This window comes from Pan troglodytes, chromosome 20 (assembly GCF_028858775.2).
Source record: "Pan troglodytes isolate AG18354 chromosome 20, NHGRI_mPanTro3-v2.0_pri, whole genome shotgun sequence".
Classification (NCBI taxonomy): domain Eukaryota; kingdom Metazoa; phylum Chordata; class Mammalia; order Primates; family Hominidae; genus Pan; species Pan troglodytes.
Window position 1 is genome coordinate 52,925,074 of NC_072418.2, and position 14,817 is coordinate 52,939,890.

Sequence of the window (14,817 nt, forward strand, 5' to 3'; positions counted from 1 at the left end):
TAGCAGATGTCCCCTTCTGGAAAGGGGTGCAAACACCCACTTTCAGCCAGGAGATGGTAAGCGGTTTCCTGATCCCACCCGCTTCTCCTGAGCAGGGTTTATCAGTACAGGAGAGTCAGGGTATCTGAGAGCACTTCCTTCCTTACCTGGCCTCAGATTCTCCACACTCCAAAGTATGATGCATGATCTGAGTTACTCAAGACAAAATTCAGGGAGGCAGGTTTAGCTTCTCTCTTCCTTTTTTTTCTTGAGACAGGGTCTTACTCTGTCGCCCAGGCTAGAGTGCAGTGGTGCAATCATGGCTCGCTGCAGCCTCGACCTGCTGGGCTCAAGTAATCCTCCTGCTTCAGCCTCCCAAGTAGCTGGGACTACAGGCGTCCACCACCACGCCTAGCTGATTTTTGTATTTTTTGTAGAGATGGGTTTCACCCTGTTGCCCAGGCTGGTCTCAAACTCATGGGCTTAAGTGATCCTCCAGTTTTGGCCTCCCAAAGTGCTGGGTTACAGGCATGAGCCACAGCACCTGGGCCCCAAAAGAACTTTTGCAGATAACTGACTCCTCAAGCTCTGGTAAAACAATTTATTACCAAAGCACAGAGGTGTCAAGGGTAGGAGGGGTCCCCCCTGCGGGCCGGCCCAACCCCATCCAGCTTTGCTAGGACACTGGCTGAAGGGCAGGCCACCAAGATGGGGAACTTCACATTCACGGGAGGGAAACTGGGGCCCTCCGGGAGGCTAATCAGGACTGATGAGTAACCTGAAACCAGTGGCAGGAATGCACATTCCAGGGCTTGTTCTAGAAGCTTATCTGTGATTAAACAGCAGGCCTTGAGTCACATTGCTTCATTTTTTTTTTCTGTTGCACACTGCAAATGGAAAGTTCTGGAAGACAATAAAAATGCTGTTAGTGTCTCATTCATTCAAGGAACACCCTCTATGCCTTCACTTCATGCCAAGCACCTTCTAGGTTCTGGGGATGTCATCTTCTAGGTACTGGGGATGTCATCATGACCATACGGGATGAGGAGCCCCTGCTGGGCTTAGGATGAGGAGGAGGCGGGTGGAGACTACACACTAAACACACGCTTCCCTCCAGATGGGAACAAGGGCTGTGTGGAAAACAGGTGACATGATAAGCAAGTGGGTGGGGAGGCAGTGAGGATGCCTCATGGAGGATGGGGAAGGCCTCGGGTCTTGAGAAGCAGCAGGTACATAAAGCCAGGATGAGGGGAGCTTTCCAGAACTCGGGATGGCAGGTGCAAAGGTTCCGGGGTGGGGTCCAGCTTGGCCTGGTCTAGAATCAGAGGGGCGGGGGTGTGGCTGGTGCATCGTGCACGGGGGAGGAAGGGAGCTCGGCCCGGGCCAAGGCAAGGAGCTGCTGTGGAGCACAGGCAAGATGACCTTCAAGGTGCTCGAAGATCACTGGGCTCCTTAAATGCCATCTCCTCGTTATGTTCCCAACCAAGGGGCTGAGTGAGTGGCCTCCAGGGAGCGCGCGGGTGTGAGACGGTGGAGACCCTGGGAGGTTGTCAGGTGTCGGGTTCTAAACGCCCTTTGCCCTGGGTGAGGAAGGCACTGTGAGACACAGTGGCACTGACGACGGGAAGCCTGGGCTCGCTCCATCGATAAACAGGACGAAGCCTCTGCCCTGTGCCATGCCAGAAAAGCAGAGATGACAGAGTCAGACGCGACCCTGCCCTGGAGGAGCTGGCTGCCAGCAGAAGACTGTGACAAGTGACCCCGTGGTCGGTCTCACCCGGGACCGAAGGTTTGGAGGAGGCTGCTGGGGGAGCAAGGGTGTTGGGGAGGACCCCGAGCTGTCTGGCCTGGATAACTGGGTACACGGAGGAGCTGTGTATCGAGCTGGAGAGGTGGGGGAAAGAGGGAGATTGGCACAGGTCATGACTTTACTCTCGGCACCTCTGGTTGAGGCAGAGAGCCTGCTACTCCACCACAGAGAAGAGAGTCCCCACCCCTCACCACTGGCCCACTCTGTGCGCAGGTGCTCCACGAATCGCTTGACACACACGTGTCAGCTCATGTTTCAGCCTCAGATGTAAGGAAACGTTGTGGGAATGCAGAAGCACTTGTAATCCAAGTGCCAAGAAGAACGTCGCTGCACAGGGAGACAGGCCGCCAAAAGGAGACGCTGTTCAAGATGCCCTGCGACTAGGATCTCACAATCGTGGTGCTGCTGACCACGGGGCCGGGGGATTCTTTGTGGGGTGGTAGAGGTGGGTACCGTGCTGCGTGTCGCAGGATGTCAGGCAGCATCCCGGCCTCCACTGTCCCGCATCCTGACAACCAAGTGTCTCCAGACACTGCCAAATGCCCCCAGGGTGGTGCCAAGTCAGACAAAGCACTGAGCTTTGGTTCCAGCCAACTCCGATGAGAGAAATGACTACTCCGGGGAGAGAAAAGGAGCCTGGAGAAGCTCCTCTTCAGCACACATCTCTGCACCCTTGCCAAAATTTACTGTGTAGTCTGTCTTCGACCTTGTAAAAATTCCTGCATGTTTACACAAAGTGCTGATGGAAGTAAAGCCATCTAGTCAGCACTGTCAAGCTGATACCTCCACCCACAGACAGCGTGCGCCAGCAGCCGGGCTGTGCACACAGGCAGCGCTGTTGGTAAAATAAAAATCTGGGAAACTAAGCAAACGCCCAGCTGCTGGCTGTGAGGAGTGTCCGTCATCCACAGGAAGGGGTAGTGCGCACTATGAACGAGACCCGAAGGCATGGAGCAGCTACCTTTTGTGTATGGGGGGGCCAAGGGGGCCAGGCCAAAGGAAAGTAGAGACTACAGGTGGCCGGGTGGAAGGACAGAGGGAGGCATGGATGCAAGAAGGGACAGAAGATGGCGAGAGACAAACAATGTCTTGATGCTATTTTTGAGGCCCTGAATCCCGTTGTGCCTGAAGCTCCCCCTTGTAATTTTCTAGCTACAACAGCCAATCAATCCCCACTTTTCTTAAAGCCAAGTTGAGCTGGGTTTCTGCTACTTGCCATTCCTGGAGGCCGGGAAGCTCAAGGACCCTGCGGAAAAACCCAGTGTCTCCCCGGGAAGCTGGGCCCTGGTATGAACGTGGAACAGCCTCTGGAAAGTGTCTCCTGGAGCCTGGGGCAGGAATCGGGCGAGGGCAAGGGGTGAGAGGCTTAAGCCTCACAAGCTCTTCCCACCTGGATTCCACCTAGGGCACCATCGGGAGGCCAATGGGGTCATATGGAGACACACGCAGATCCTGCAGCAAAGCTTCTAGGGTGTTCCTCAGCATGGCGTAGGGCGGCTTCTCCTCATACGTGAGGGCCATCACCACCTTCAGGTACTTCTGCAGGGTCTCTGTGGTCAAGACAACCCCCAGCAAGGGAGAGCCTGAGAGGCATCCCCCAACCCCGATCCTGGGGGTCTCCACCCAAGGATGGAGGGGTGGGGGACTGAGGGGCATGAGGGTCTCAGCAAAAGTGCCCATTTTCTTGTTGCCTGGCATTGCCAGAGGACTTCAATTGTTTTTCAGTTTTGGAAAATGTCATACGCAGGCACCAGTAGAAGGGCATGAACACCCAAGTACCCATCACTCAGTTTCAACAAGGATCACCTCACAGCCAATCTTGTTTCATCAAGACCCCTCCCCTGGCCTGTAGTGTTTTAAAGCAAATCCCAGCTAGCAATGCAGTCTACCTGCATATAAATATTTAGCATGTATCTTTAAAGAGGGCGGGCCCTGCTTCACCTCCACCTCCAACCTCTGGTTGACCAGCTTAAAATCCTCGAGGCCCAAGGTTCACAGAGGTAGAACTGGAGGGGAGTGTCACTTGGGCAGCTGAGCCATAATCTGAACCCAGGGATTTAAAGTAATTCAGCCGGGCGCGGTGGCTCACGCCTGTAATCCCAGCACTTTGGGAGGCAGAGGCGGGTGGATCATGAAGTCAGGAGATCGAGACCATCCTGGCTAACACAGTGAAACCCCATCTCTACTAAAAAAAAAAAAAAATACAAAAAATTAGCCACACATGGTGGTGGGTGCCTGTAGTCCCAGCTATTTGGGAGGCAGAGGCAGGAGAATGGCTTGAACCCGGGAGGCAGAGCTTGCAGTGAGCCAAGATCGCGCCACCGCACTCCAGCCTGGGCGACAGAGCAAGACTCCGTCTCAAAAAAAATAATAAAATAAATTAAAAAAAAATAATTAAAAAATGAGCCTTAGAGAGCCAGAGGGAACAAGCTGTTTCTGTCTGTCCATTTCTGCCTCCAGCTTGGAGAAAAGCATCAAAGCTCTTCAGGAGGGGCACAAAGACAACAGGAAAAACAAACACCCCCGACACCCCAACAAGACAGCGCAAATACCCAGTAACAGGGATTGGCTTTACAAGTTACGGTGCGGACAAACCATGACCATTGTGCAGCTGTTGATAAAAGCTGTGGTGCATCTATAAGGAAGGGCATGAAGGATGGCCCCAGGGTTAAGTGAAAAAAGCAAGAGGTAGAATGAGATGTATGTAGGGTGAGCCTATTTTTTGTTCATAAAAATGGCCGGGCATGGTGGCTCTTGCCTGTAATCTCAGCACTTTGGGAGGCCGAGGTAGGTAGATCAGTTGAGGCCAGGGGTTCGAGACCAGCCTGGGCAACATGATGAAACCCCGTCTCAACTAAAAATACAAAAAACTAGCCAGGTATGGTGACGCACGCCTATAACCCCAGCTACTTGGGAGGCTGAGGCACGAGAATTGCTTGAACCTGGGAGGCGGAGATTGCAGTAAGCTGAGATCGTACCATTGCACTCTAGCCTGGATGTCAGAGCTAGAACCTGTCTTAAAAAAAAAAAAAAAAAAAATTACCCTGTCTTCAAAAAAAAGTTGTGTTTTTGTTTTGTTGTTCAGAGGCACTAGTGAATTTTTTGACGATTTTGTCTTTCTACAATGGGTACGTATTACAAATGCAATTTGGAAAACTAAAAAAAATGAAGAGGTGTAAGGAGAAGCCACCCCAAGATGGATCTGAGCCACCAGGTCCCGCCCAAGTCCCCGCCTGTTCCCGCTCCCTTCAGGACGTACCTGAGGGCCTGATCCAGTGACCGCAGGGTCCCACAAAGGGCCCCGGCTTATCAACAAACCTGAAGGGACAGAAACACATGTGAAAGGTCTCTTAGGGAAAGGAGAGCAACCTTTTAAAACAGAATGCCTAAGATATATACACAGCCTAAGATATATACACAGTTCCCTCTGCCATCCAGGGAAGTTATGTTCTTAAAGTCACTGTGAACACTGAATCAACCCATCCACTACCATTGCTCCCAAGGGAAACAGCACTGGCTTCCTGCAAGCCTTTGGCCACACGATTTTCCCCGATCAATACACCTTGTTTTGGCCGGGCACAGTGGCTCACGCCTGTAATCCCAGCACTTTGGGAGGCCGAGGGGGGTGGATCACGAGGTCAGGAGATCCAAGATCATCCTGGCTAACACGGTGAAACTCTGTCCCTACTAAAAATATAAAAAACTAGCCGGGTGTGGTGGCGGGTGCCTGTGGTCCCAGCTACTCGGGAGGCTGAGGCAGGAGAATGGCATGAATCTGGGAGGCAGACCTTGCAGTGAGCCTAGATTGCGCCACTGCACTCCAGCCTGGGCGACAGAGAGAGACTCCGTCTCAAAAACAAAACAAAACAAAACAATACACCTTGTTTTATGTATGTTTCTGTTGAAAGACATCTTATGTAATAAGTATTGTTGATTCATTAGCATTGAACTCTTTTAATCTGTGATCCTTAAGACGGAGAGGATCCCTTCGATGATGAGGAAAGATCCAAGATGGAAATAAAGATTTTATTACTTACAGGTCCTGGGGGCACACCGCACACCCAAAGGTGACCTCCCCACCCATCCCAAGCACACACACAGACACACACACACACACACACACACACTGGTCAGGGAGCTCGTGGCTGTGAGGGGCCAATGGGCGGTATCCAAACATTTTGAGGGGATTTTAACTGGTAGGTTCAAAGCAAGCAGGCTTGACTTCAGGAGGTCATGCTGTGCCTGAGAGGGGGTCACTGTGGCATCCGCACAGTTCAGTGGAATGTGGGGGCCAGTGGGGCCGTCAAGTAGGCTGTCTATGGCTGACTCAAAGGGAGGGAGGTGGTCCCCCGGAGGCGGCTGCATAACGGAGATATCTGGGTCAACCACATGGAGGAACTGGGAGGAGGTGGAAAACTGCAAACTGTGCTGACGGTGACCGAGCCTTGTTTCTGGCATGACAAAGTCCAGCTTACATTAAAATGAATCCCAAGGCAACCTGAAATGATAAGAATTCCCCACAGACTCATGGCCAACAGCACCGTAGCTCATGCCTGAACAAAGCTGATAAAACACACGAATTATTAACCATCTCAGGCTTCGGGACATCAGACAGCCCTTCAGCATTACGCTAGGTGGCTGTTTGATTTTTTGTGGAGATGGGGTCTCACTATGTTGCCCATGCTGGTCTGATCCTCCTGTCTCGGCCTCCCAAAGTGCTGGGATTACAGATGTGAGCCACCACGCCTGGCTGAGGCCATTTTAAATGGCATAATCACTGACAAAAAGCATAAAAACAGGAAAAAATGTAGCATTAACTAAACAGTGAAAAGGACACCAGCGTATATAGTGTGGAGGCTGAAATAGGGAGGCAGAATGCTGTCTGGTTCCACCCTAGGCTGGGAACATGTGTGTCAGATGATTAAAATTTTTCTCCACACTGTGTCTGTAAGTGGCCATGAAAGAACAGCAAGAATTGATTTGGGGTTACAACTACTTTTAGTGAGTAAGAGAATTCACACATATGGACTCTGAATAATCAGGACTGACTGTATATGTACATACACACACATACACATATATGTATAACACAAACACATGCATGCACGCGCACCCGTTTGTTCAGGAAAAATCCTGATTTGCCCACTGCCTTTGCTCCATCCTCCAGGCCCAGCCCCTCCACTTCTCTGCCTGGCCCATCGGGCCAGCTCCCACCACCTGCCCAGTCACTGGTCTCTGACCCTGCTTTCGCCATCCCCCAGCCCCACCCTCCAGTTTCTCAACTCCCTCTGCCCCATGTCCTCCTCTGCCCCATGGATCTGGGGCCAGCTCAGCCCTCAACCTTTCTCCCTGGACCTCAACTCCTTCCTGGCCTCCTGTGTATCCCCATGTGGCCCCAGAGGGTCTCTTTACACCTGTCCCTGACCCTCCCTGCTCACAGCCCATCCTCCCTCCCATGGCTCCCCAGCACACACTGGCCACCCTCTGACTCCGTCTCCCCACTCCTTCCTCCCATTGCATGTCCCAGCCACACCAAAGGACTCCTAGGCCCATGAGGCCACACATCCACACACATATGCCTCTGCACATATCACTCTCGCTGCCTGGGTGGTCTTCCCCACCCTGAGCTCTGGCAGGTGGCTGTTCTCCCTTTGAGATACAGCTCGAGGGCTTGGCCTCCCAAGAAGTCTTCCCCAGACCCCTCCAGGCGGAGGAACTCTGTCCCTCCTGGGCCTGTGCATAGGTCCACAGATGTCCCATGGCGGCCATCGACATACATGCGCAGGAAGGCCCGGTTGTGCCATCAACAGGACATTATACACTGCACAGCAACACCACTGCCACCGCCTGCCATGGGCTCTCCCTGGCCAGGTGGGCAGCCCTAACAGCGGGTCCAAAGCTGGCTCTCATTTGTGCTTTGCCCAGCAAGGGGCCTTGAATGCCAGAAAGCCTCGGGGACTTCAACGGCCTCTCCTCCTTCTTTTACTCATTCTGTCTGTCGTGAACTACAATGTGCAAAAAATGAGTATCTGTTGAATGAATGGAAAAAGGCCATGTATACCAGTAAACCGTCCTAGCGCAGGGCACCTTAGGGTGCCAGGAAACGAGCATGTAGCAACATCGCCCCCTTGTGGTCCCCTTGGTTATTGTCTGGGCTAACAGACTATGGGCTGGGGGTGAGGAGGTGCATCTGGGGGACAGTGTCAACATTGCCAGCTGCTCTCCAGAGAGCATTTTTGTGCGCCTGGCCCTCTATGGTTGTGGTCTGGAGCTGGGGCTGTGGAATTACTGTTACCCATGCTGCTATCATTGATATGAGATGATTACCATGACCTGTCTTAATTCACCCTGCACCATGTTGGCGAGTGCAGACCCTCTCTGTGAACCAGTCACATTCAACAAGTCTCTTTAGATGGGGGGATGTGAAAAGCATGATAAGACCGCTCTTAGGAGTTAGGAAGTGAAGCGGGGAGAAGACAACCCAGGGGAGCCTTGGAGACCAGTTTCCCTGACAAGACTGGAGTTCAGAGGCACCATGGGCTGATTCTAACCTGGGTGTCCAGCACAGCCACTGGCCTCAGGAACCCGGCACTGAATGCGTAAGTGGAGAGGGTTCAGAGCTGTGCTGTCCTGTCTGCCTAGGAATGTTGCCTCCCCCTTGCCCACCTGGGAGGCTCTTGTGTTCTCTAGAGACCAGGTCAGGCATCTCCCAGGTGAGGGTTTCCAGGAGCCGGTGGCGGGGTCCTATGCCTCCCCTCTGCTCCCACAGTGCCGGGCTGCCTCCACCCTCACCTGCAGCTCCTGCTTCCTGTCCGTGTCTCCTCCCAGCCCTGAACTCCCGACATTGGGGCTGCGTCTGCCCGACCTCTGTGTCCACACTGAAGCCTGGGCGGGCTCAGCATTCACTCCTTAGTTGTTCTTCATTCCACTACGATTTTTCTTTCCTTTTTTTTTTTGAGACAGGGTCTCACTCTGTTGCCCAGGCTGGAGTGCAGTGACAATCACAGCTCACTGCAGCCTCCACCTCCTTGGACTCAAGTGATCCTTCCACCTCAGCCTCCTGAGTAGCTGGGACTACAGTCGCATGCCACCACACCCGGCTACTTTGTTTGTAGAGATGGGGTCTCACCACGTTGCCCAGGCGGGTCTCAAACTCCTGGGCTCAAGCAATCTGCCCACCTAAGCTTCCAAACTGCTGAGATTACAGGCGTGAGCCACCGCGCCAGATCTGCTGCTATTCCTTGGGCACCCACAATGTGTGCTCTCTGTTGTATCCAGAGAAGGATGTGTGTGTGTGTCACAGGGAATTGAGGCCCCCCTACTGCCCTCAGTCTCCTGCCTTGGGACTGTTAGTGAGAGAAGTGAACCCTCCCTCATGGAAGCTGCAGTGTTTTGGGGTCTCCTTGTGAGAACAGCTCAGCCTTGTCCTGAACTAACCCATTAGAGTGTGTGAGGGAGCATTTCACTACCTTCACTTACACAGGGACTGTGACTCGTTTTCACCTGGCTTCATTTCAAAAGAAACCTGTCTCACCACTGTGAGCAGAAAACCCCAGCACCATCTGTTAAAGCTAGAGAGTAAGTGTAAAAATAAGCTCCAAGAAAATGGGGCAATGGACTTGTGTTCTAGCAGGTTCTGAGGCTGGCTTCCCATGCAGAGGTTGCCTGTGGAAGTCTGGGGGCTGAAGGCCTGTCTCTTCCTCTTTCCGCAGGGATGTTGGGGCAAATTAGCATCAAACTGTGTCATCCTTCTTGCCACTGTTTAAAGCTTCATGATCCTTCAGGGGGCATTTTACGTGTTACCATCGCTGCGAGACCTGCCCCCGACATTAGACCTACAAGTGTGCTGCATACCCCCACCAACAGTCCCACCAGTGGACACCCAGGACCTGGCCTCATGACCCTCATCAGTCTGACCTCTGACACACCATGTGTTTCACCCTTTAGCTCCTGTCTCCCGCAATAGGATGTGAGCTCCCTGAGGGCAGGGGTTTTTGTCTTACTCATTCCTGTATCCCCAGGGCCTAGAACAGAGTCTACCACATGGCAAGGGTTCAGTATTTGTTGAGTGAAGGTAGGCTGGGTCCAGGAATCACCAGTTCACCTCATAAGCCTCCTCCACTTGGGAAGCAGCACGTAGGTGACATGGGCTGTCTCTGGAGTTGAATGGCCCAGGTTTGAGCCCAGGAGCCCCTGCTTAGTAGCTGTGTGGCCTGGACTGATTACCTAAGCTCTCTGTGCCACAGATCATGAGAGCACGCAGCTCAGAGCAGTTGTGAGGATGCAGGGGAAGCACCAGGGGCAGTGCCTGGCACAGACAAGAGTATAATAAATGTTAGCTTTGAACAGTCAGTAGAAGGAAGTCAAAATGACGACACACATCCCCTTGTCTGAAGGAGGATGAAATTCTGGGCATGGTGCCACTTATGCCAATTAAACACATACCCAAGAACGTCATAGAGTTTTTAAGGACACAGATGCATCTAAACTAACACATTTAGGAGTATTCAGAAGTAGTGAACTAGGTATATAGTTAAAGTTAAAAACATAACATTGAGTGAAAGAAGGCAAGAAACAGCATGAGGTTTAGAGCATAGTACCATTTATACAAATTAACACACAGTACCACCATATATAGTTTAAGGACACAGACATGTCTATAGAAAATTGATTTAGAAGCCGGAGTCAGAAGCAGTGAACTCGGTCCACATGTAGGGATAGGGTTAAAGCTGAAGAGAGCCAGAGACAGATGAGACGCAGAGTGGAACATCACTTACGCAAATCACACACAGCACCACGGCCAGCATGCGATTTTGAGGGTACAAATACATCTAAGTGAACACATCAGCAGAACACACGTTAAGTGTGCTTGAGCAGCTGTCCATGGTTGAGAGAAGGAAGTTGGGAGACACGAAGGGAGTAAAATAAAACGAGAAAGGCTTCATGTGAGGGAAGGACTGGGAAGGACTGGGAAGGACTTCACGGCACACTAAGAACAGGGAAGCATGAGGGACTCAACGCCATTTACTGGAGGGTTCACCCTCTTCCCACTCTATATGCTTTCCCAGATAATCTCATCCTCTCCCGGGGCTTCAGCTGATGGCTCTGGAGATATTCCTGGGGTCTGAGTCTCCCTTTAGACTTCACTCCTGCACTTCAGACGTAGATGGCCAGCTGCCTCCCAGATGACTTGGGCAACAAGTCCAAGACGGAGTCTTGCTTTGTCACCCAAGCTGGAATGCAGTGGCGAGAGCTCGGCTCACTGCAACCTCCACCTCCCGGGTTCAAGCAATTTTCCTGCCTCAGCTGGGATTACAGGTGCCCACCACTGCTTCGGCTAATTTTTGTTATTTTCAGTAGAGACAGAGTTTCACTATGTTGGCCAGGCTGGTCTCGAACCGCTGACCTCGAGATCCATCTGCCTTGGCCTCCCAAAGTGCTGGGATTAAGGCGTGAACCACCGTGCCCGGCCTGGGCAACTGATATTCATGTCTGAAGTGCATGCCTAGCACGCCCGCTGGGATCAGCTACCGACTGTCCTTGGTGCTGAACTCATACCCACAGCGCTTCCCTTTTGTGCTCCGCTGTCCCTGGTGCTGAACCCACATCCCTAGCACTTCCCTTTTGTGTCCCGCTGCCTGCTGTTCTTGGTGCTGAACACACACCTTAGTGCCTCCCTTTTGTGCCCAGCTGCCTGCTGTCCCTAGTGCTGAACCCATACCCCTAGTGCTCCCTCTGTGTCCAGCTGCTCAATGCCCTTAGTGTTCAATCTCACCCCAGAACTTCCTCATATGTTCCGCTGTCCACTGGCTTTGGTGCTGAATGTTTAAACCAGCACTGGTAAGACCTGGTGGTTTACACAGAGGTGAAGGCACTGATCTGGCAGTGTGGACACTGGATAGGTGGTGCTACCAGTGCTGAGGCAGGGCCTGGGCCTATCCTGCTCAGATTGCCTGCATGTTTGTGATGAATGAGTCATAGTTTCCCACACACAATGAGCATTTTTTTTTTTTTTTGAGACGGAGTCTCGCTCTGTTGCCCAGGCTGGAGTGCAGTGGTGCAATCTTGGCTCACTGCAAGCTCCCCCTCCCGGGTTCACGCCATTCTCCTGCCTCAGCCTCCCAAGTAGCTGGGACTACAGGTGCCCGCCACCACGCCTGGCTAATTTTTTGTATTTTTAGTAGAGACGGGGTTTCACTGTGTTAGTCAGGATGGTCTCGATCTCCTGACCTCGTGATCCGCCCGCCTCTGCCTCCCAAAGTGCTGGGATTACAGGCGTGAGCCACTGCGCCCGGCCACAATGAGCATTTTCTATGAGCCAGCCCCTGTGCTAAGTGCTGTGTGCACCTGACTTCCCTGAACTCTTTGCAGTCCCATAAGGTAGGAGCTAGTAGGAGACCATCTCATGGAGCACGACACCGAGGCTTGCAGACGTTAACACCCCACAGTGGTGGTGCCAGAGTCTGAGCCCAGGCAGTGTGGCTCCGGAACACCTGCCTCGCCTGCTGTGTGGACATTGCAGCACATGCCTGTGCGGCTCAGAGGACTTGGGCTCTGCTGGATGCCACCTCCCCTTCCCTCCTGCTCCCAGTTGGGCTCTGGGCTTCTGTCCACCTGCAGGGGTTCTGCTGACCCCTAGACTCACTTCTGTTTTTGCTTCATGATGTCCTCAGTGTTGGGAAGGCAATTTGTCCATGGCAGAAACCCGTAGAGCCACTTCAGCATGCAGTAGCCCAGGCTCTGGAGGTCGCTGCGGCGGGAGGGCCCTGGGGAAGGAGGAGTAAAGGTGGCAGCTCAAGTCTGGACGCTCCACTCACTGGTGGGTCCACCCCGCTTCCTTCCCCTCTCTCTCACTGACTCAACCACACACTCATACACCCAGCCTTCCAGCCATATGGGCTGTCTCCTCCGCTCATTCACTTTCATGAGTAGGCAGAAGCTGACTCATTCTCTCTTACTCTCACTCAACCATTCTCTCAGCCCCTTTTACCAGGTCACCCTCATCCACTCCTCTTTCATTCATGCACTCATTCAATCAAGCCTCAGCACCCGTGTGCCAGGCCCAGCTCAATTCTGAAAACCCAGACCAGGATCTCGTCAGGTCCCAGCCCGTGACAGCCTAGTGGGGAGACAGCTATAGCGTGCGACTACCTGAGTGACAAAGGACACAGAACACATGGGAGCCCAGAAGGATGGGTACCAAACCCAGCCTCAGTGGGGGAGGACGGGGGAGACTCTGACAGTTTATTTTTCTTATGCTTCCTGAGCATAAGGCAACGCTTAATTTAGACAACGCTTTGTGTAAGCACTCGACAAGCACTACTTGTCCGTGCTGGCCTTCCACCACCCGATGCTGGAGGCAGAGGTGCCATCCCTGTCCTGGGGGAGCTCAGTCTGATGGGAGGATGTGGCAGGCATGTGGACGGCCATCATATAAAGGGATGTGAGAAAGAGGGGCTCAAGAAATCTGCCCTGGGCCCTCTTCCTAGTCTGTACACTTTCCCTGGATGATCCCATCCACTCCCAGGGCTTCGGCTGATAACTTCTGAGATACTGCAGAGCCTCTGCCCAGATTTCCCTCCCACACTCCAGATGTGGTGGCCAACCACCTCCTCAACAGCCCCTCCTGGATGACTCCTAGGCAACTCCCATCTTCCAAGTCTACAACAGATCCTGAACCCCAACCTCTGGAACTCAGGCTCCCCAGTGCCCAGCCTCCCACTATGCTTAGTGCTGAACCGCTACCCCACCCACCTCCCTTGCGGTCGGGACGCTGTCTGTGGTTCCAATCCCTGTCCTGGCGCCCTTAGTGCCTCTCCTGTCTGGCCACCTGCTGTCTCTGGCTGTGAACTCCTAGAGCTGCCCTTGTATAAGAAGCATGTCTCTGCGGTCCCAAACCCATCCCTGGCCTCGTACCGCATCCCTTGTGCAGGTCCATGCTAATGAACTCAAGGTCCCCCTCATGAGGGCTCCTGCTGCCTTCCACGTAGGCCACGTGTTTGCCACTTGGGCAATAGCGGAAGGCGAAGCCATAGCCTGCCAAAGTCACCTGTGGACACAGGGAAAAGCCATACAGATTGGAGGTTAGGAGCGTAGAAGTCAGAGATTTCCATCGTGGGTGCAAGTGACAACAAACATTCCACCAAAGATGACATTTTTCACTTACAAAACTAAGGCATGCTCATAGTAAAAATGATGTGAAGTAAAAAGAACCCAAACCAGCCATCCATATTTCCTCCCAGCCCCTAAAACCCATCGCCCAGAAATAACCACTAGTAACAGTTTCGTATGCATCATTCCAAATTTTTTTTTTTTTTTTAAATAACCAGGTAAACATATGTGGATGGGGAGGGGGCTCTTGTTTTCCACAGAGGCCTCACACCAGACCTCCTGTTGGGCACCGGCACTTTATACTTTAATAGTGGTTCTGGGCATTAACTCTGGGGCCAGATGGCCTGGGTTCAAATGCCAACTCAGCCCGCTGGTGGCAGTACAACCTTGGGCAAGCTATACCAGTTCTCTCTGCTATGATTTCTCCATTTGTAAAATGATGATGATAATAGTCCCCACCTCAAAGGGTTCTTATAAGGCTTAACTGAGTTTAAAATAAAAGTTAAATGCTTTCTGCCTGATACATAAAGTTAACCAAATCTTCTTTCAAAAATATCTACTTATTTATTTTGAGATGGGGTTTCACTCTGTCACCCAGGCTGGAGTGCAGTGGCGCGATCACAGCTCACTGCAGCCTCCTAGGCTCCAGTGATCCTCCCACCTCAGCCTCCCGAGTAGCTGGGACTACAGGCACGCACCACCATGCCCAGCCGATTTTTTGTAAAGATGGGGTTTTGCCCTGTTGCCCAGGCTGGTCTTGAACCCCTGGGTTCAAGTGATCCTCCTGCCTTGGCCACTGTGCCCAGTCCATGTCTTCTTTTCAATGGCTGCATCTTATTCCACCATATGGATAGTGGACAACTGTTGGTTTTGTCTATGTAAGACCTATACACTTCCTCTGCTCCCTGTTTTTCTGT

General features: G+C 52.4%; 1 protein-coding gene across 6 annotated transcripts in view; it reads right to left on the minus strand.

Moving 5' to 3' along the window:
• Positions 1-566: 566 nt before the first annotated feature.
• VRK3 (VRK serine/threonine kinase 3) overlaps positions 567-14,817 on the minus strand; it is a 48,795-nt gene continuing 34,544 nt past the window's right edge. For 3 of the 6 annotated variants that reach the window (NM_001280030.1, XM_009436032.3, XM_009436033.3), the window contains 5 exon segments: positions 567-882; positions 3,180-3,339; positions 5,049-5,107; positions 12,435-12,555; positions 13,706-13,838. In NM_001280030.1, coding sequence (NP_001266959.1) covers positions 3,191-3,339; positions 5,049-5,107; positions 12,435-12,555; positions 13,706-13,838 — 462 coding nt within the window. In that variant the 3' untranslated portion in view covers positions 567-882; positions 3,180-3,190. 6 annotated transcript variants of the gene reach the window in all.